A 22,990-nucleotide genomic window follows, 5' to 3' on the forward strand; every position below is an offset into this window, starting at 1 on the left:
AAATTTCTTATACCTACACTAGATAGGATGAGATAATTTGAACCTTTTATAAAATCATGTCTTAATGTTATATTTTTATTCTTTGTAAATTATATGTTACAAACATGTGAAATAAGTAGTGAGATGGATTACAACATTTGAAAGCTCGTGTTCCCTACATTACAGGAAAAAACCTGAAAATCCTTTTAACTCATTTTGAAAAATAATTCTTCATTTATACTTCTTATACAGCTATTAAAACTAAAAGAAGACTGAAATTGATGTTTTCTTTCTTAAAATGGATTACCTGCTAATAAGCAAAAAGTAGATAAGACAAATCTAACAAGAAGAAAGATTAAGAGGGACATTTCTTATACAGTACAGGTTAGGCTAATAAGCAGTGACTCATTCAAATATAGACTAGAAAACATTAAAACTCAGATAATTATCTGGAGAGAAGAACACATTTGGGTTTTAAAAATTTGTAGATCTGAATTTTTTTTCTTTTTTCCTGTATTGTACATAGAGCCAAAGGACATTGTACTAATTATAAGATGCTCGTTAATATGGGTAAAAAATACTCCAGCTACACCCCAGCCCCCAATCATGCCAAATACACAGTTTCTTTGAGAGAAACTGAATTAATTCTATCTGGCTTAAGGTAGGATAATTAATTTCGACTGGCTGAAGGTAAAATTATTCTTGTAATACAGACTCAGCCAGCTAATTATTTCTCCATACGTTACTGCTCCCCTAAACCTGCCTTACCCTGGCATGGCAGACCTCTCACATTTCACTGCTTGTCCTCCACACTGTCAAGGACATGCCACTAAAACAGCCACCAACATGCCTCCAGTGCAAAGAGAACCAGATTTTCAAGCACTGGTGTAGCAGATTGGAAAATAAATTTCATTTGTGATATTTATTTAAATTCACTCTAAAGTGTATAAAACATCCTTGAAAATAAATAATTAAAAATGACCATTAACAGATGGTATTTACCCCAATCATCACCCTCCCTAAAGTTACACACACACACGCACACACACACGCACACACACACACTTCAGTAATGCCAGATCAGAACCAACCTGAAGTCGTGACAGTTATCACAAAGGGTATTATAAAATATTTTGAGAACGTTGATGTTAACTGGTGGTTTTCCAAGTCTTAGAGCACAAAGAAGTCACCTAGCTATTTGTTTTAAAATAGATACATTTCTAGTTCCCAAGTCACATGCCTACTAATTCAGAATTTTTATTTTCAGACAGCACCCTATCTGGGACAGATAGGATCAGGATGCAATATTAAGAAACATCTACTCTAGGAGATCAGAACATCTAATCTCTTTTTAAATTCCTTCTCTTCACCATGTAAATTCTACCAAATGTACATGAAGTAACATGCTTTCAGAGTAATAGAAAATAGAATGTGAAATATGAGTGTTATGTGTAATTATTATTTTTGATTGATTTCCTATACATTTTGCACTAAAATAGAGCCACACTCACAAAAGAAAAAAAAAGAAACTATGTAATAGAAAATTGAATAGAAATTGGTTAAAAAGCAAAGAGATGATTCTTGTTAGTTACTGATGTGTTGATGCATCCTCTCCTCGATTTTCCTAGAATTTAGAGAGAATTAGAAAGGCTGCCAAATGCTGTGGAGATTTAAATACTATTAAATTAAGCATAATAAATTGATAGGGAAACAGAAAGTGATGGCCAGTAGCAGAGAAACATGAAATGAAAAATCTCTCAATTATGTCAACAACCATATTAAATTTAACTGTGTGAATTAAAAAGAAATAGATTCAGCAAGTAGAAAGAGTACACTAAGCTGTACCAGGAGCCAACAGCTATTTTAGTGAAAATAAACTGAAATTCCAAAGAAATATTACGTTGTCCTCATGAACCTGAATGAGTGTCTTTATTTAAATCAGTAGCTAAATTTTGGAAAACATAATAGGATCATGAATTTGGGTAATGGAAGAGTCTCAGGTATTTATTCCAAACTCTTCTTTTAAAAATTAAAAAACTAAAGCACAAAGAGTATTACTTCGCCAAAATTACTCAAATTTTGAGCATGGACCCGGGATAAGAGTTTTATTCTTTCATTCTTTAACCTCTGGTCCTATTTTCCTGTTATATATGAGTTGAATCACACATTTAGCGGTTATCACTTTCATTGAATAATAATGTGGCATGCTCTCTGGAGCCTCTTTTATAAAGGCACTAATTCCATTCATGAGGGCTCTGCCCTCAAACCTAATCACTTCCCAAGGGCCCCACCTCCAAATACCATCACATTAGAGATTAGGTTTTAACCTTTGAATTTTGGAGAAACACAAATATTCAGCAGATCTCAATATTCCCAGAAGTCATTTACAGATCCAAAGGAGTCCATATCAAACTCCTTATGGCATTTTTTGCAGAAATGGAAAAGCTCATCCTCATATTGATAAGGAATTTCAATTGGCCCTGAATATCCAAAATGATATTGAAAGAGAAGAACAAAGTTGGAGGACTCCCATTTTCTGATTTTGAAACTTACTACAAAGGTAGGTGAATTCTCTGGCATAATAGTAAACATGTAGACCAATGGAATAGAACTGAGAATCCAGAAAATAAACCCATACATCTATTAACAACTGATTTTCAACAAAGATGCCAAGACCATTCAATAGGGAAAAAAGTAGTCTCTTCAACAAGTGGTGCTGGGGCAACTGGAAATCCATATGTAAAATAATGAAGTTGGACCCCTATCTTACAACCAACTACAAAATTTAACTCAAATTGGATCAATGATCTAAACGTTAACAGGTAAAATTATAAAAGTCTTAGGAGTAAATCATCATAACCTTGGATTTAGCAATGGATTCTTAGAAATGACACTTTAAAAGCATGAACAACAAGAGAAAAAAAAATAAGTTGGAATTCATTAAAATTAAAAGCTGCATGCAAAAAAAAAACCAAACCAAAACAAAACTGCATGCATCAGAAGACATTATCAAGCAAGTGAAAAGATAACCTAAAGAGTGGTAGAAAATGCTTGCAAATCATATATCTGAGAAGGGTTTAGTATTCAGAATATACAAAGAACTCTCACAACTCAACAAAAAGGCAAACAACCCTATTTAAAAATGGGCTAAGGGCTTGAACAGACATTTCTCTGAAGAAGATACACAAGTAGCCAAGAAGCACATAGAAAGATTTTCAACACTGTTAGTCACAAGGGAAATGCAAATCAAAACCACAACATGATATATCACTTCACACCCACTAGGGTGGGTATAATTTTAAAAAGACAAAACCAGAAAAGAACAAGTGTTGCTGAGGATCTGGAGTAATAGGAATTCTCATACATTGTGTGGAAAAAAAAAAAAATTTTGTTCGTCTTTCCAAAAGTTGTATATAGAATTACCATATGACCCAGAAATTCTACTCCTAGATATATACTGAAAAAAATTGAAAACTTGTATCCAAATTAATACATGTACATGCATGTTCATAATACCTCTGTTCAAAAGAACCAAAAGATGGAAACAACCCATGTGTCCATTAGCTCATGAATGGATGAACAAATTGTGGTATATCCATACAATCAAATACTATACAGCCAATAAAGGAATAAAGTACTGATGCTTGCTGCAAAGGGCATGAACCTCGAAAACCTTACGTTATGTTCAAGAAGCCAGACACAAAAGGTTACATGTATGATTCCATTCATATGCAATAGCCAGAATAGGTAAATCCATGGAGATGGAAAGCAGATTTGTGGTTGCTGGGGACTTGGGAGAGTTACTGTATAATGCTTAGAGGATTTCCTTTGGGGATGATGAAAATGTTTTGGAATCAGTTAGAGGTGATTGTACACTGTCAATATATTAAATGCCACTAAGTTATTCACTTTAAAATGGTTAATTTCATGTAATGTTATTTCACTTTAAGATAAAGTAAAATAAAGAAAAAAAATAGTGAATGTTTCAGACCTATTAAAGTTATCTGAGTTTCCATTAATCTTATAGTTTTATTTTTAATTTGAATTTTAGCTTTAATTTTAAAGAAATATTATAACCATAGTGTTTTGTCATTTTAAATAAGAAGCTAAATATTATTTTTTTATCACTGCTTTAAATCAAGCTAATATAAATCAACTGATAGCAGCTATGGGAACTGCCAGTCATTTTATAATAAAATAGTGGATTATTAGTAGTATGCTAGTCATATCAAATACAAAATGAGATATAATTTCATACCTGAATATCACAACTTATAAAATTTCATGAAGTTCTAATTCTGTAAAATATAAGTGACCTGAAGTATCAAAATTTACATCTTCATTTTAACTGGTTATGGGACAAAATGTAATTTATTTGATACACAAGAAGGAGGTTTTAAAAGATGATAAAAGCTTCCGTTAACCCTACAGACTTTGTTGTCGTCTAACATTTGCCCTGTAATAGAATAAAAGGGAGACTACAAGAATTAAAGATAAATCAAAATACACAATAAAATTTAAATAATGAAAATCAAAGTATAAACACATACATTTATTTATTAATCTGCCACACATTTATGAGAACGTGCCAACCTCTGTGGATTGAGATTTAATATTCATAATTTTAATTTAACAAGACATGACAAGATTTGGTGTTTTAGTAAGAGAAAGTGAAACTCCACCCAGCAATAATTTATTCCTAGAAATAATGCTTCACACATACAAAATCTTATGTGTGTACCTTTGCTGCAGTAGAGAATGACAAAACAGGAAGAAAACTAATACTCCTATTTTAGAATTAATCTTGTAGAAATCAATTCATTGCGTGTGTGTGTGCATGTATGTGTATGTGCCTGCACGTGTGTGTGTATTTGAGAAGGGGTGAAAGCAATCATATTAAAGTAAATGCCACCCTATTTTGCAGTATATTGATTTATTTCAGTTCAGTGGGGCACTTTCAGTAGATACCTTCCTTATGACATTAGTAAATGGTACTTAAGCATTTTTCTCTCTGCTAACTTCAGAAATTCTTGGGCAAAAGGACATTGCTCTGCCCAAACCACACAATCCCATTCACCTTTGTTAAAATGTATACGAAATCACGGGTGTGTTTCTAAATTTCATGAAATAATTTATTTTGAAGAATGTCTTTTGTGTAGCCTAGTGTTTTGATATACACGTCATTCCTCAAAATAAATTATTTTCATTTTTTATAAACAAAATATAACAAACTTCACATACAAAAGGGTTAAAATTTTCCATATGTCTAAAAGTCTCTACAGTAATAAAAGTTTATATTAAAAACTATATTAAAAGTTGAAATTTCTAATGTATCTCAGAGAACAAAGCTGGCTAAGAACAGCTAAAGGAAGACAAAATGATAATATCTAATAATATCAAATTATAATGTTCTATATTTAAATTATTACTACTTCACAACAGTAAAAGAATAGATAAAATTATTGTTTATTCTTAAATTGTTCAATAATTCTATGAGTAGAAGCAGGCTTTGGAAGAACAATAATGAATGGGGAAAAATTAACAGATCCATAGGTGTGACTGCTACACCACTGAATGGAAACAAAATATTTCTGAAGACAAAGTTGCCAAGCAAAATAAATATAATGTCATTCCTTGTTGTAGGAATGGATACTGTCAGTAAATTCATTAGGAATTGACTTTGAATGCCTTTCCACTTTCTTATTAATTCATCATTTTCCTGAGACACATCAATTACCACTCTGTCACATTAACTTTCTGAGAATGACCCATTATGTGACCTGAATGAAGGGAATCAGTTGGCAGAATGATTTAAGAAAACAAGCTTCCAAAGCTCTTCATGAGAGGCATGTCGACTAGTCCATGGGGCTTTGCTCAGTCGAATACTGACCACTTTTTCCAATAACATTTCACTCGAAAAAGTATTGTTTGCAATGGGAAATACATATACCGCACATCAACAGAATTAAGGCTTCACAAGCACAAGAATCTGTGCCATACATTGAAGAAAGCAAATCAGCCTTTATAGGATAGGTATCATGATTTTTTAAAAAATCATTGGGAATTGCAGTTCTACTTTTCTCCATTACAGCAAAATGATGACATATTTTGATAAATATTAGGTTATATGTGTCTGTTTCCTCTTTGGTTGTTTTGTTATGTTTTATCATTTTATGGTGGTCACAAACCCCACTTTTCATTTCCTTTTCTCTCATTCATCTTTTCTTATCCTCTGTCCTGAAGTTCAAAGATGTGAACAAAGGGAGAAACGGGACAAGTAAGAGCTCAGAAAGGGATTAGAATTAGCAAAGTACATACAGCTGTTTATTTTTATTTTTTTCTTTTCACCAAGCCCTGGAGAAGATGGTCCTTTCTAACACAGTCCTCCAGGTAGGGTTTTCTCACTCTAAAGGGACGAGCAACTTTCAGTGTCTTTAAGGTATTTTACACACAACTCTGTAATTTCTAGATAACCCACAGCAATGCATATTATTCTCATCCATAGAGCTGCAGATTAATTTTGCCTGGTGGCAGTGCAATTTATGTCCTTACCCCTCACGGAAAAAATCAGTTTTGCATCTATTAACCAAATTCATTTCAGCATTCCTGGTTGTCCCTTGTCTGATACTTAGATACTTCTCTCAACTGGCTATAACATCTTACTGGTTTCTTCAGGAATGAATGGATTAAATAAAACCTTTCACATGTGTTCATTTTATGCCTATATGAGATTTATGAATTTAGCATTTTTAAATGATTATATTTAATGATTATTAATTGAATAATATGTTAATCTGATTATGTTATTTGGAGATGCTATTTTACTAATTTAAAATATTTTATTTTATTATTCTTCATAACATGGAAACTCAAAAAGTAGGAGCTAAAAAAAGTATTAGTAATTTCTTTCCACATTACAGTATGACATGAACACCCTACTTTAGATATCACCATAATTTTTAATACACTTCAAATTTTTAGTGACATTGATCTTGTGAAAGAAAATGAAGAACATTTTCTAACAAATATTTCAGGTAACTGAATTCAAATTTGCTGACTGCCTGGAATATGTTTTTAAAAATATGAAATATTAATGATCCCAATGTATGTGTTTCTGTATATTCATAAGTGGATTTTTTTTTAATGTTGTATGGAGATACACAGACTAATGATCAGGCATCGCCAGTGGAGTCAGAGTTTCAAATGTAGCTCCATGGTTCTCCTCTTAAACCACACACTTTGATTCCTTTTCCAAAGCTATTCTCTTAGCTGTTTTCCAAAGCTATTCTCAACCATCTTTGCCATCATTTAAAATGCAGCTTCATTCTGATAAGAGTATCCTCAATACTGCTGCAGAAGGTCCATTATCAGATATCAGTTGCTCTGTCGATTATACTAAAGCCATGGAACAGTGCAACTATTACCCAAAACAATGACAAACCAAAAGATCCACATGCTGAAGTTGTTCTAGAAAAGTCTGTGGCAGTGGTTTATGCTTTAAAAATAATTTGCTACTACTAGAGTAATAATTTTCCAATCTAGCCATTAAAAATTCAGGTATACTGCTTTTTATTAATTGTAAAAAATTGATACACACATAGCCTTAAACATAAGCTATAAAAGCAACTACCAGATGGAGATTTATGTGATGAAATCACTCGTGTGAGGAAGAATCTTTGTCTTTAAATTAATAGTACGATTTAAAATTGAAAGCCATTTTCTTTAAAAATGCATTCCTTATAATACTAAAGCCAAAAACACTATGTAAAAGTCCTCCCCTCCCAAATAAGTAGGATTTATAAAAATTTCATTGAATAATGAGATTGTTAAAACTCAAGAAATTAACAAAATTTATTGATATGGAGATTTCTGTGAGCAGCAAGTAGAATTGTATCTGCCACAGATATTTGTTAAATGTGATTAGATGTAAATATAATGTGGTAAGATACCTTACATCTCTTTTAGAGGCCAATGATGAGTGATGTTTACAGTTGTGTCTCTTATATGCCAGCACCTATTTGCCCATCTCACTCATATATTGTACTTTTATGCATTTAGATATCTGGTAATTCAATAGGGTACTTATATACATACATATACGTGTTTCTCCTTTATGGTACTTATGCACATAATTTTATACATATAGATTAGTTTTCATTGAAATGTTAAAACTACAATTTAGCTTTGTGTTATAATGACATCTATACTATTCCCTGGCCTTTGGCATGTTCCATATGCAGCTTTGATTCATTTGACATTTGGGGACATCTGAATCTTGATATTTTGACCTATGGGGATCTCTGTGGCACCAAGGATTTTGACCAACAGCTGCTCCATGACAAGTAATTATTTTGGTTTAAGTGGTGAGTCTGAATTCTTAATGAAGATTGTAAAATATTGCTAACACCTCCTCCCAGCCATCAAAATGATATACACTTAGGGAACAGTCTTCTGATTGATGAGCACACACACTGAGTTGTTCAGACCTTCCAGAATCTTCCCAGTTTCCAAGGTCTGTTCAGTTCTAGGCCAAAGAACTACATTGGTCCCAAAGAGCCCAGGTCTAAAGTTAGGGTGGCCTGTTAACAGGACAAGCAATTGGCATATATACTAGGTCCAAGCAGACCCCAATCAGCCCTCATATTTCCTAAATGACACACTTTATGCTATAACAGTTTGATATAACTAGAAAGGCATCAAAGTGGAATAGAGTGAATTACTTCTTTATCTGAGTTCTCATTCCACTTTACTCTTAGCAATCATCACAATGTAATACTGATAACAATTTATGTGTATATTGTTACACATAGATATATTGTGTATATATCCCCAGACAGACTCTAAGCCCATGCTAGGCAGGATAAAGATTCATTCATCTTGGGACTTTCTTGGTGGCACAGTGGCTAAGAATCTGCCTGCCAATGCAGGGGACACAGGTTCGAACCCTAGTCTGGGAAGATCCCACATGCTGCGGAGCAACTAAGCCTGTGAACCACAACTACTGAGCCTGCACTCTAGAGCCCACGAGCCACAACTACTGAGCCTGTGTGCCACAACTACTGAAGCCCACGCGCCTAGAGCCCATGCTCTGCAACAAGAGAAGCCACCGCAGCGCACCGCAACGAAGAGTAGCCCCCGCTCGCCGCAACTACAGAAAGCCTGCGCACAGCAATGAAGACCCAATGCAGCTAAAAATAAATGAAAAAATAAATTCATTCATCTTCACATCACCAGCATCTAGAGCAGTGACTAACACAGAGTATAATATAAATAAATGCTTGTTCTGTTCAAGTGAACCAAAGGGAAACAGATATTTTGATGACCAAAACTTGTTCCATAATCGAAACAATTGTGCTTTCACAATGGCAATCTGCAAAAATTTCTCTACAGATTTATCAGTTGTGTACATGTCAGAACCATACACCGTTACGGATGGTTTATGAATCCATATAATAGAAAATTATGATCACTGACCATAACAGTTAACTTTAGTTATTTGCATTGCCAAGTCATGAAACACTAATCCAATTTAATCTTGTATTTGCAATAAATCCCTAAAATCACAAAGAATAAATAATATAGAATTCAATTTTTCTGCCCATTTAGCTATTAGAGCTCATATGAGTATGAACTACTTACATAACTCAAAAATATGAACTTTTCAAACTCACTTTTAACTCACTGTTAAAGGAATTGAGTGAAAAAAATACAATTGTGCATTAAGGTACTATAGATACTTTCATGGAAGAAATAGAAACAAGCTGTATATGTTTTGTGGCATATTGACACTAAAACACATAAATTACAACTGCCACTAAGAGAATATTTTAAAAATCTAAAAACCATTTATCAAAAATTCCCATCCATAGCAGTAAATATGTCTGTTGGCTTTAGGACAAAACAATTCCAAAACAACCTAAATTTCCCAAAGTCAGAATTTGAATTTAATTCTGGTTTTAACATTTATGTCATAGCCTATAAAGGCTATTTGTAACACGATGTGTTTAATTGACTCAAAAATAATTTTTCTGAGACTAACTAAAAAGAAACCAAATAGGAGTGAACCAGCTACATTTAAATGTTTATGCAGATACTTACCATAGCTATTGACAAATGCTTATTACATAGTTGCCCAAACTAATGGAGAAATATACTCATTGAAAATAAGATCAGTTGCGTGGAAAACTGAGACAAAGCTGTAACAGGAAACCAAACACACAAAGGTTCATCCCTTACTTCATGTTTTTCTTCCTTTTGGAAAAGCTTGAAACTCTCAGATTTGTCATATTTTAACATCTTCATACAAAATTTGTCACACTCTCTTTTCCTATCATGAACATTTTATATATTTTTTATATTACAATGGGAAAAAATCAAGCTATCAGATATGAGATAGTACAAAAGAAAATATTCAGATTTGAGGTATGTGAAAGTTAAAGCAGCATCTACTAGACATCAGGGCAGGAATATACAGAAAGTGAGAACATCTGCTTCCAAAGAGTACCCATACCTTGTTTTTTTCCTGTAGTTCAATTTGTGATTTCTTGAAATCAGGACCTTGAGAGTTTGCAATTAATCTATTTTTCCTATCCAGGAGCTCTTCCATGTCTTTCACTTGGAACTTTAGCCTTCTATTTTCTCTTTCCAGTCCTAGTTTTTCTGTTTCAAGTATCTCCCTCTTGTCCCACTCGGATGTATTTTCAGCCTGCAATCTCTCTAGCTAAACACAGAAAACACAGAAAAGCAACAGCATTTGTAATTGCCAAAAGGCCAGGCACCCATCAAACAGGCGTCCACTAAGAAAGGTTCATGGATATGTCCATTTATACAATTTTTAAAAAGAAAACTCTATTTGTCTGAAAAGTTGAGGACAACACAAAAGTCCTAAGACCCATGCCCTAAATAAATATACCTGCCTTCTTGGTTATGGCACTATTTCTATAACCAACCAGACCATATTGTCAAATAAATACGTTAAGTGGAAAACTGATAATATTTTGTCAATAATCTCCACTCAATTGATGAACATTTATCAGTTTAGAAGGCACAAAATCATTTCTTGGGCAATTCTGGTTGGATGGATATAGTTCATGTATTCATTTACTCATTCATTCAGTTATTTACTATAGCTTTCAACTTGTAGGCACTGCAAATAAAGACAAGTGAATGCAATAAAACATCATAAATGCCATGATTAAAGTACTATACAATTGGGCTTCCCTGGTGGCGCAGTGGTTGAGAGTCTGCCTGCTGATGCAGGGGACACGGGTTCGTGCCCCGGTCCGGGAAGATACCACGTGCCGCGGAGCGGCTGGGCCCGTGAGCCATGGCAGCTGAGCCTGTGCGTCCGGAGCCTGTGCTCCGCAACGAGAGAGGCCACAACGGTGAGAGGCCCGCGTACCGCAAAAAAAAAAAAAAAAAAAAAAGTACTTTTCATTATAATCAAACTCACCTGAGTGAATGGCCAATTTGATTTTCAGGGAATAGAGATTGGCAACATGATTAAAATATGAGGTATTTTTAAACTATTTGTTATGGATAAAGATTGAAAATTACTTATTTTTACACTTAGTTTTAAATGGCTTGATGGCAAAGTATTGAACAGTATTATACTATTTTAAAGTAGTTCTCATGACATTTTAAATTCTAAAAGAGAAGTCAACATTAAGAAACTGTTAGACTTCAAAAATATCTTTGGAAATTAATCCTGATTAAAAAAGTCTAAAAACTGCTTTTTCATACACATATAATTGTGCCATTATTGTCAAAAATGTTCTGTTCCCAAATCTAAGTGAGGCTTTAGCTTCTTAAAAACAAGAAATTAAAATTACATTCTTGGCACTAGACCTTGTTTATCAATTAAATATAATAGACTAAGGGATCAAATTTTAGATGACATGATTTGACATTTGGGATGCCTGTTTGGGATATGAGGTAAAACAGTATTTCAAAATGCAATTTAGGACATGACATGTCTTTAATTATTAAGATTAATGCTTAAACTTTTTGACTAACATCACATCACTTATCAGAATGAAAATAATAAAGTTGTAATAAAAGTCACCAACTTAGTGATGAAAAATTAATTTTAGAAGAATAAATGTACTCTTGGTCAAGGACAAATACAATGCTATGTCAAGTCTTTGTAAAATTTTAGGCATTTAAAAGAAATTGCTGAAGTCAGTTTTATACCTAATAACAGATAAGAGGTACAAATAGGATTTTAAATAAGTAATAGATGGTTTGAATGAGTAAACTCTAAATTAAAAAAAAATAATTGAAGAAAGGAATTATATTAACAGTAATGACAACAAAGCTTAAATAATGATGTGTGATTATTTACTATTTGAAGATTTTTAGTGACATGCCAATTATCTGATAAATTTAGGTATATAACACATATCAAAAAAAGTAAAGGTTTTGTGAAAATTGGATCAAAAATATTATTAGCAGTTTTATTTTTCATTTCATTTTTCAAAATTCTTTCTTGTAAGATTATTCTTTTCTAAGAATCATACGAAAATCTACCACCTTAAAAGCCATTCAATTAAATGCAAGTTAAAATGATGAAGGAAAGATCAGGTAATATTTTAAACTTTCATGTTTTTTTGTAAGCAATTCTAATAACTGATCAAACTGAAATGGAATTCCATTGATTTGCTTCCAATGATCAAGAGAAACATTCTAGAACATTTTAATTCTAACTCTAATATGCTATGAATTTTAACTAATAGTGGGTACTACTCTTAAATGAATTTCAGGTAATACAGGAATTATTGAAAAATATTTTCTAAAAACTTTTAATGTAGAAGTATATTCTAGCCAGAGTAAACACTAAAATATTTGTTGATTTAATGACCTCCAATTTTATGAATATTAAACATTGAGAAAATATGTAAATATCCAACTATTCAGCTGTTTAACAAATATTTATTGAGTATCTTTCAGGCACTGGATATACTGTTGTCAAAATACAAGTATATATATAAGTATAAATTGGGCAACATCTTGTAAAGGAGAAAAAACCCTGGATGCTATGGGAAAGACCTGCAGTAAATTAAGTAATCAGAGGAGGTTATTTGAAGAAACAATACTTAAGCTGAAACCTGAAGTTTAAGAAGGCAGAGAGGCAGAATCAAGCTAAGAGTATCTCAATAAAGGGAAATAGGAAATAGGTTTGAACATTATAAGATCCAAGAGTCCAATCATGAAGTGTTAGGAGTTCAGGAGAATAAGTATGAAAACAGGTAGTCACTGATGCTTAAAAGTAAGGGTGAATTTAAGAATCGTTTGAGTTTCTTGTGAAAAAATGTAATATTGTGATTATTCCCAAGGATGAAATATTGGGTCATTTATTTTATTTATATAGATATATATGTATATGTTTATGTGTTTGCTTGCTTCCTTCCTTCCAGTTTTACTGAGATATGATTGACATACAGCACTGTACACATTTAAGGTGTGCAGTGTAACGATTCAGTCATTTCTAAACATATTCATCTATAAGCTCGATCTTTATGAATTGTCATTGCTTGATACTGCTGAAAGGACATCAATAATAGACTGCAGTGAACTCGATAACTAGAATGTAAGTTTTATGAAACCAGAACCGTGTCATTTTGCTCATCAGCCTGGCACCTGACATGTGCTGTGTCAGTGCTTCATAAGGACCTGTTGAGAGGAAAAAGCTCCTCTGTATTTCAATTACAACAATTGTGCACAAAGTGAAATTAAGGTAGCATCCTAGAAGAGCCAGTTATTTACTCACCATTACTTAATGCCAATAGAATTTCTCAGTACATTTACTCTTAACTCTTATTAATGCTGTCATGGCTGCGTTGCATTTTGTGATAGGTAAATACAGCGAGGTAAAGAGAGGATTTTCAGTAAAATGACCTAGAATCGAGTCTCAATTCTTTTTATCCTGAGAGCCTCTATTTTTCATTTATAAAATATGGAAAATATTTCCTACAGCTTAGTGTTATGAGGCAGTAATTATTTAGGGAAAATAGTTATTAAACTTTCAAACTCAACACAAATATTTCCTGTCATAAATTTGTTTTCTAAAGAACAAAACATACCAACAGCCAATTCAAGTAATGACAGGTGAAATAGTGTATTATTTTTCATCATGTTTTATCAAAATGGCATCTTGTAAATGGACCTTTTCAACGGAGAAAAACCCCAACAGAATGCACAATATGGTGTTCTGCAGGCCAGTGAAGTGCCACCTAAAAACAATGTGCATGTTCCAGTAATTGATTGCAAATATTCAGAATTTTCATTTCAGACAAGTCAGCTATAAAACCTTATTACAAGCACTGTGATTTTGGAAGTAAGAGGTAAAAAGTAGGAATCTTGTTATTTCCTAGCAGTAGGAGATGATTACCCTTTTACTGAAGACCTAATATATTCCTGGTAAAGAGCTATATAGGTTATTTCTTATCCTTACAATAATCCTGTAAATTTGTATGTGCTACACAGGAGGAAACTGGAGTTCTAAGATTAGAAGTAATTCTCAAGGTGGGCAAAGAGTCCAAGCCATGGTTCACCTAAGGTGTTTCTCTGATTCCAGTCGTGAGGTCACTCCACCCGCACCACGCTAACAGATAGCCACTGATGTATGCATATCCCCTTGCCATAGCAACCAACACACTCTGAATCCATTGTACTACCCTGCAGCAAAGATTTTGTTGATGTTTTTCTTTTGTTTTGATATATTTTGGGGATTTTGATCCTTGCTTCATTGCAAATTAACTCAGGAGAAGTGATTCTGTAGACTCACATTCAAAAGTCTGGAAACTGAAACCTAAATGCAGTGTGCATATTGCTGATGTCACCCCTCCCCCTCCCCTGGATCTTTTAACACTCATCCTCTAAGCATGTCATGGAATCACAAATAAGAAGTGGGGACACCTCCTCCTAAATCACTCTACTTCCCTCCTGTCCACAGTTAACTATAGCTCAGTGATAGCTCACTCCCTCTTTTACCAAAAGTCAACAAAGCCATGACTAATTTTAGCAATAGGTAATGTCATGTGTATTTTAGTTGCTTTAATTTCATTTAAAATCCTTGGAGAATTTCTAAAAGTAAGGAGTTCTAGAACTAATTTGAAACTAAATGTATGTCAAACTTAAATACAGGGAGAGGGATCCACATGCAGAAACAATTACTCTAGACACTAAACCTGAACAGAAATTAACCCAAAATGGATCACAGACCTGAATGTAAAGTACAAAACTATAAAACTCATAGAAGATAGATAGCCTAGGAGAAAATCTAGATGACCTTCGGTTTGGTGATGACTCTTTAGATACATCACCAAAGGCATGATCCATGAACGAAATAACTGATAAGCTAGACTTCATTAAAATTAAAAACTGCTCTAGAAAGACAATGTCAAGAGAAAGAGAAAACAAGCCACAGACAAAATATATTTGCAAAATATATCTAATAAAGAACTGTTATCCAAAATATACCAATAACTATGTAAATTCAACAATAAGAAAACAAACAACCCAACTAAAAATGGGCCCAAGACTTATGGATAACAGACATCTCACCAAAGAAGGTATACAGATATCAAATAAGCATATGAAAAGATGTTCCACATCATATGTCATCAGGAAAGTGCAAATTAAAACAATGAGAGGGGTGGAGTCAAGTTGGTGGTGTGGGAAGATGAGGAGTTAACATCTTCCCACAACTAGGGTGCCTGCTGGCTGCTGGTGGGTGACTCTGATGCCCAAGGAGACGGGAGGGACCCCAAAGTGAACTGGTAGGACGTAGGGGGACTGAGGGGGGAGGAGAGATGGAAGCCAGACAGGATTGGCGTCCCTGAGGCCAGAGAGATTAGGAGAGGCAGGCGGGAGGGGCCCTCCCAGACTGGAGGAGCAGGAGAGGAGAGGAGGGTGTTTGCCCCACCCATTCGAGCCCAGGAAGCCTGCTGGGCTCCCAGGTTAGGTCCGCTGCCCTCTGAGACCAGGGGTGGGGGGCACGCCTGGGCCCCTTCTGTTACTTGAGCCTAAGCCCCAACCCCCCCCACAGCTCCCAGGGCCTTTTCCAGCCCTGGGGGTCCTAAGCATTGGCTCTGCCCACCACCCAAACCTCCTCCTTGCTTAGGCCCCACCCTCCACAGCCAAGGCATTTCCCCCCCCCCTTTTTTTTCTTTTCCCTCCTCCTCTTTTTTACTATTGTGGTACTTATGTACCTTCCGGTTGTTGATTCATCTATATTTTTATTTTTATATTCTTTTTAACATATCTGTTAGTTTCCTAGTCTAATTTTATTTTTTACTTTATTATTGTTCTTTTTTTTTTTTGCTGCCCACGTGGCTTGTGGGATCGTGGTTCACGAGCCCAGAGTCGGGCCAAAGCTCCTGTGGTGGGAGCTCTGAGTCCGAACCACTGGACTAGCAGAGAATCTCAGGCCCCAGGGGATATTCATCAGAGTGAGGTCTCACGGAGTTCCTCATCTCAGCATCAAGACCCAGCTCTACCCAATAGCTTACAAACTTCAGTGTTGGAAGTCTCAAGCCAAACAACCAGTAAGACAGGAACACAATCCCACTCATAAAATAAAGAAAAAAAATATGAGATGGCAAAAAAAAATGTCACAGATGAAGGAGCAAGGTAAAACCTATAAGACCAAATAAATGGAGAGGAAATAGGCAATCTACCTGAAAAAGAATGCAGGATAACGATAGTAAATATGATCCAGACTCTCAGAAATAGAATGGAGGCACCGACTGAGAAAATACAAGAAATGTTTAACGAAGATCTAGAGGAACTAAGGAACAAACAAAGATGAACATCACAATAACTGAAATGAAAAATACACAAGAAGGAATCAATAACAGAATAACTGAGGCAGAAGAACGAATAACTGTGCTGGAAGACAAAATGGTGGAAATAACTGACGAGGAACAGAATAAAGTAAAAAGAATGAAAAGAATTGAAGACAGTCTCAGAGACCTCTGGGACAACACTAAACGCACTAACATTTGAATTATAGGGGTCCCAGAGAAGAGAAAAAGAAACGGTTTGAGAAAATATTTGAAGAGATTATAGTTGAAACCTTCCCTAACATGGGAAAGGAAATAGTTACCCAAGTCCAGGAAGCACAGAGAGTCCCATACAGGATAAACCCTAGGAAAAACACACCAAGACACATATTAATCCAACTAAGAAAAATTAGTCAAAGAAAGAATATTAAAAGAGGCAAGGGAAAAACAAAAAATAATATACAAAGTAATCCCCATAAAGTTATCAGCTGATTTTTCAGCAGAAACTCTAGGAGCCAAAAGGGAGTGGCAGGATATACTTAAAGTGATGAAAGAGAAAAACCTACAACCAAGATTACTCTAGCCAGCAAGGATCTCATTCAGATTTGATGCAGAAATCAAAAGTTTTCAGACAAGCAAAAGCTAAGAGAATTCAGCACCACCAAACCAGCTTTAAAACAAATGCCAAAGAAACTTATCTAAGTGGGAAACACAAGAGAAGAAAAAGACCCACAAAAACAAACCCAGAACAATTAAGAAAATGGTAATGGGAACATACATATGGATAATAACCTTGAATGAAATGGATTAAATGCCCCAACCAAAAGACACAGACTGGCTGAATGGATACAAAAACAAGACCCATATATATGCAATCTACAAGAGACCCAATTCAGACCTAGGGACACATACAGACTGAAAGTGAAGGGATGGAAAAAGATATTCCAAGCAAATGGAAATAAAAAGAAAGCTGGAGTAGCAAAACTCATATCAGATAAAATAGACTTTAAAATAAAGACTGTTACAATAAAATAAAGACAGTTACAAGAGATAAGGAGGGACACTACATAATGATCAAAGGATCAATCCAAGAAGAAGACATAACAATTATAAATGTTTATGCACCCAACATAGGGACACCTCAATACATAAGGCAAATGCTAACAACCATGAAAGGAGAAACCGACAGTAACACATTAATAGTAGGGGACTTTAACACCCCACTTACACCAATGGACAGATCATATAAACAGAAAATAAATAAGTAAACACAAGCTTTAAATGACACAATAGACCAGATAGACCTAATTGATATTTATAGAACATTCCACCCAAAAGTGACAGAATACACTTTCCTCTCAAGTGCACACAGAACATTCTCCAGTATAGATCACATCTTGGGTCACAAATCAAGCCTCAGAAAACTTAAGAAAATTGAAATCATATAAAGCATCTTTTCTGACCACAATGCTATGAGATTGGAAACCAGTTACAGAAAAAAACTAAAAAACACAAATATATGGAGGTTAAACAGTGCACTACTAAATAACCAAGAGATCACTGAAGAAATCAAAGAATGAATTAAAAATACATAAAAACAAATGACAATGAAAACACAATGACCCAAAACCTATGGGATGCAGCAAAAGCAGTTCTAAGAGGGAACTTTATAGCAATTCAATCTCACCTCAAGAAACAAGAAAAATCTCAAATAAACAACCTAAACCTACACTTAAAACAACTAGAGAAAGAAGAACAAAGAAAACCCAAAGTCAGTGGAAGGAAAGAAATCATAAAGATCACAGCAGAAATAAATGAAATACAAATGAAGAAAACAATAGCAAAGATCAATAAAACTAAAAGCTGGTTCTTTGAGAAATTAAACAAAATTGATAAACCCTTAGCCAGAATCATCAAGAAAAAAAGGGAGAAAACTCAAATCAATGGAATTAGAAATGAAAAATGAGAAATCACAATTGACACTGCAGAAATACAGAGGATTATAAGAGACTACTAAAAACAACTATATGCCAATGAAATGGACAACCACGAAGAAATGGACAAATTTTGGGAAAGGTACAATTTTCCAAGACTGAATCAGGAAGAATTAGAAAACATAAACAGACCTATCACAAGTAATGAAATTGAAACTGTAACTTAAAATCTGCCAACAAACCAAAGTCCAGGAACAGATGGCTTCACAGGTGAATTCTACCAAACATTTAGAGAAGAGCTAACAACCATCCTTTTCAAACTCTTCCAAAAAATTGCAGAGGGAGAAACACTCCCAAATTCATTCTATGAAGCCACAATCACCCTGATACCAAAACCAGAAAAAGATATCACAAGAATAGAAAATTACAGACCTATATCACTGATGAACATAGATGCAAAAATCCTGAACAAAATACTAACAAACAGAATCCAACAGCACATTAAAAGGACAATACACCATGATCAAGTGGGATTTATCCTAGGGATGCAAGGATTCTTCAACACTCAAATCAATCAATAGGATACACCACATTAACAAATTAAGGAATAAAAACCATATGATCGGGCTTCCCTGGTGACGCAGTGGTTGAGAGTCCGCCTGCTGATGCAGGGGACATGGGTTCGTGCCTCGCTCCGGGAAGATCCCACATGCCACGGAGCGGCTAGGTCCGTGAGCCATGGCCGCTGAGCCTGCGTGTCCGGAGGCTGTGCTCCGCAATGGGAGTGGCCACAACAGTGAGAGGCCCGCATACCACAAAACAAACAAACAAACAAACCATATGATCATCTCAATAGACACAGAAAAAGGTTTTGACAAAATTCAGCACCCATTTATAATAAAAACTCTCCAGAAAGTGGGCATAGAGGGAACTTACTTCAACATAATAAAGGCCATATATGACAAACCCACAGCAAGCATCATAGTCAATGGTGAAAAACTGTAAGCATTTCCACTAAGATCAGGAACAAGACAAGGATGTCCACTCTTGCCACTCTTATTCAACATAGTTTTGGAAGTCCTAGTCACAGCAATCAGAGAAGAAAAAGAAATAAAAGAAATACAAATTGGAAAAGAAGAAGTAAAACTGTCACTGTTTGCAGATGACATGATACTATACATAGAAAATCCTAAAGATGCCACCAGAAAACTACTAGAACTAATCAATGAATTTAGGAATGTTGCAGGATACAAAATTAATGCACAGAAATCTCTGTCATTCCTATACACCAACAATGAAAAATCAGAAAGAGAAATTAAGGAAACACTCCCATTTACCACTGCAACAAAAAGAATAAAATACCTAGGAATAAACCTGCCTAAGGAGGTGAAAGACTTGTACTTAGAAAACTATAAAACACTGATGAAAGAAATCAAAGATGACATAAACAGATGGAGAAATATACCATGTTCTTGTATTGGAAGCATCAATATTGTGAAAATGACTATACTACCCAAAGCAATCTACAGATTTAATGCAATCCCTATCAAAATACCAATGGCATTCTTCACTGAATTAGAAAAAAAATTTTATAATTCATATGGAAACACAAAAGACCCCGAATAGCCAAAGCAATCTTGAGAAAGAAAAATGGAGCTGGAAGAATTAGGCTCCCTGATTTCAGACTATACTACAAAGCTACAGTAATCAAGACAGTATGGTACTGGCACAAAAACAGAAATATAGATCAATGGTACAGAATAGAATGCCCAGAGATAAACCCACGCACATATGGGCACCTAATTTACGACAAAGGAGGCAAGAATAGACAGTGGAGAAAAGACAGCCTCTTCAATAAGTGGTGCTGGGAAAACTGGACAGCTACATGTAAAATAATGAAATTAGAACACTACCTAACACCATACATAAAAATAAACCCCAAATGGATTAAAGACTTAAATGTAAGACAAGACACTATAAAACTCTTTGAGGAAAACATAGGAAAAACACTCTTTGACATAAACCACAGCAAGATCATTTTTGACCCACCTCCTAGAGTAACAGAAATAAAAACAAAAATAAACTTAATGGGACTTAATTAAACTTAAAAGCTTTTGCACAGCAAAGGAAACCAGAAACAAGACAAAAAGACAACACTCAGAATGGGAGAAAATATTTGCAAATGAAACAACAGACAAAGGATTAATCTCCGGAATATACAAACAGCTCATGGAACTCAATATCGAAAAAACAAACAATGCAGCTAAAAATTGGGCCGAAGGCCTAAATAGACATTTTACCATGGAAGAAATACAGGTGGCCAAGAGGCACATGAAAAGATGCTCAATATCACTAATTATTAGAGAAATGGAAATCAAAACTACAATGAGGTATCACCTCACGCCAGTCAGAATGGCCATTATCAAAAAATCCAGAAACAATAAATGCTGGAAAGGGTGTGGTGAAAGAGGAACCCTCCTGCACTGTTGGTGGTAATGTAAATTGATACAACTACTATGGAAAACAGTATGGAGGTTCCTTAAAAAAATAAAAATAAAACTACCATATGACCCAGCATTCCCACTGCAGGGCATATACCCTGAGAAAAGCATAATTTAAAAAGAGACACATACCACAATGTTCATTGCAGCACTATTTACAATAGCCAGGACATGGAACCAACCTAAATGTCCATCGACAGATGAATGGATAAAGAAGATGTGGTACTTATATACAATGGAATATTACTCAGACATAAAAAGAAACAAAATTGAGTTATTTGTAGTGAGGTGGATGGACATAGAGTCTGTCATACAGAGTGAAGTAAGGCAGAAAGAGAAAAACAAATACCGTATGCTAATGCGTATATATGGAATCTAAAAAAAAAAAAAAAGGTACTGATGAACCTAGTTTCAGGGCAGGAATAAAGAGGTAGACATAGAGAATGGACTTGAGGACATGGGTAGGAGGGCAGAGCTGGGGCGAAGTGAGAGTAGCATCGACATATATCCACTACCAAATGGAAAATAGTTGGCTGGTGGGAAGCAGCCGCATAGCACAGGAAGATCGGCTCGGTCACGGCTTTGCAGTGACATAGAGGGCTGGGATAGGGAGGATTGAGGGACGCTCAAGCGGGAGGGGATATGGAGACCTGTGTATGCATATGCCTGATTCGCTTTGTTGTGCAACAGAAACTAACATAGTATTGTGAAGCAATTATACTCCAATAAAAATGTATTAAAAATTTTTTTTAAAAAAACTAAATATTCCCTGCAAAAACTTAAAAATAAATAAATAAAACAATGAGATACAACTACACAGCTGTTAGAATGGCCGAAATACAGAACACTGACAACACCAAATGCTGATGAAGACGTGGAGCAGCAGGAACTCTCAGCCATTGCTGGTGGGAAGGCAAAGTAGCACAGCTATGTTGAAACAGTTTGGTGGTTTCTTACAAAACTAAGCATATTCTTACTATGCTGTCTAGTAATCGAGCTCCTGGCTATTTACCCAAAGGAGTTGAAAATGTATGTCCACATAAACACCTGCACACGGATGTTTATGGCAGCTTTGTTTATAATTGCCCAAACTTGAAGCAACCAAGATGTCCTCCAGTAGATGAATGGATACAATGTGGTATGTCCACACAATGGAATATTGTTCAGCACTAAAAGAAAATTAACTATCAAGCCATGAAAAGATATGGAAGAAGCTTAAATGCATATTACTAAGTGAAATAAGCCATCTGAAAAGGCTATACTCTGTATGATTCTAACTATATAACGTCCTGGAAAAGGCAAAGTTAGAGAGACATTAAAAATATTAGAGGTTGCCAGAAGTTGCAGGGAGGAAAGCGGAAAGGTGAGAGCAGGGAAGGATATATAGGTGGAGCACAGAGGATTTTTAGGGCAGTGAAAATACTCTGTATGATACTATAGTGATAGATACATATCATTATACGTTTGTCCAAATCCATATAATGTACAACACCAATAGTGAACCTTAATGTAAACTATGGACTTTGGGTATTAATGTTGTGTCAATGTAGGTTCATCATTTGTAACAAATGTACCACTCTGTAGGGGATGTTGAAAATGGGAGCTTCTATGGTGGAGGGCATATGGGAAATCTCTGTATCTTCTCCTCAATTTTGTGGTAAACCTAAAACTTCTTTAAAAAATAAAGTTTTAAAAAAATTTAAAGAGAGGGCTTCCCTGGTGGTGCAGTGGTTAAGAATCCGCCTGCCAATGCAGGGGACACAGGTTTGAACCCTGGTCTGGGAAGATCCCA

At 34.9% G+C, this 22,990-nt stretch overlaps 1 protein-coding gene across 5 annotated transcripts in view; it reads right to left on the bottom strand.

Annotated features, from left to right (window-relative positions):
• The window catches only part of CCDC102B (coiled-coil domain containing 102B), a 252,400-nt gene that overhangs the window by 134,682 nt on the left and 94,728 nt on the right, over positions 1 to 22,990 (bottom strand). For 4 of the 5 annotated variants that reach the window (XM_029216583.1, XM_029216577.1, XM_029216600.1 and 1 more), the window contains exon 6: positions 10,490 to 10,699. The exons of the other annotated variant lie outside the window; for it this stretch is intronic. In XM_029216583.1, coding sequence (XP_029072416.1) covers positions 10,490 to 10,699 — 210 coding nt within the window. The remainder of the gene's footprint in view (positions 1 to 10,489; positions 10,700 to 22,990) is intronic. 5 annotated transcript variants of the gene reach the window in all.

Source organism: Monodon monoceros, unplaced genomic scaffold (assembly GCF_005190385.1).
Source record: "Monodon monoceros isolate NGI ecotype Baffin Bay Population unplaced genomic scaffold, NGI_Narwhal_1 Super_Scaffold_1, whole genome shotgun sequence".
Taxonomy (NCBI): Eukaryota; Metazoa; Chordata; class Mammalia; order Artiodactyla; family Monodontidae; genus Monodon; species Monodon monoceros.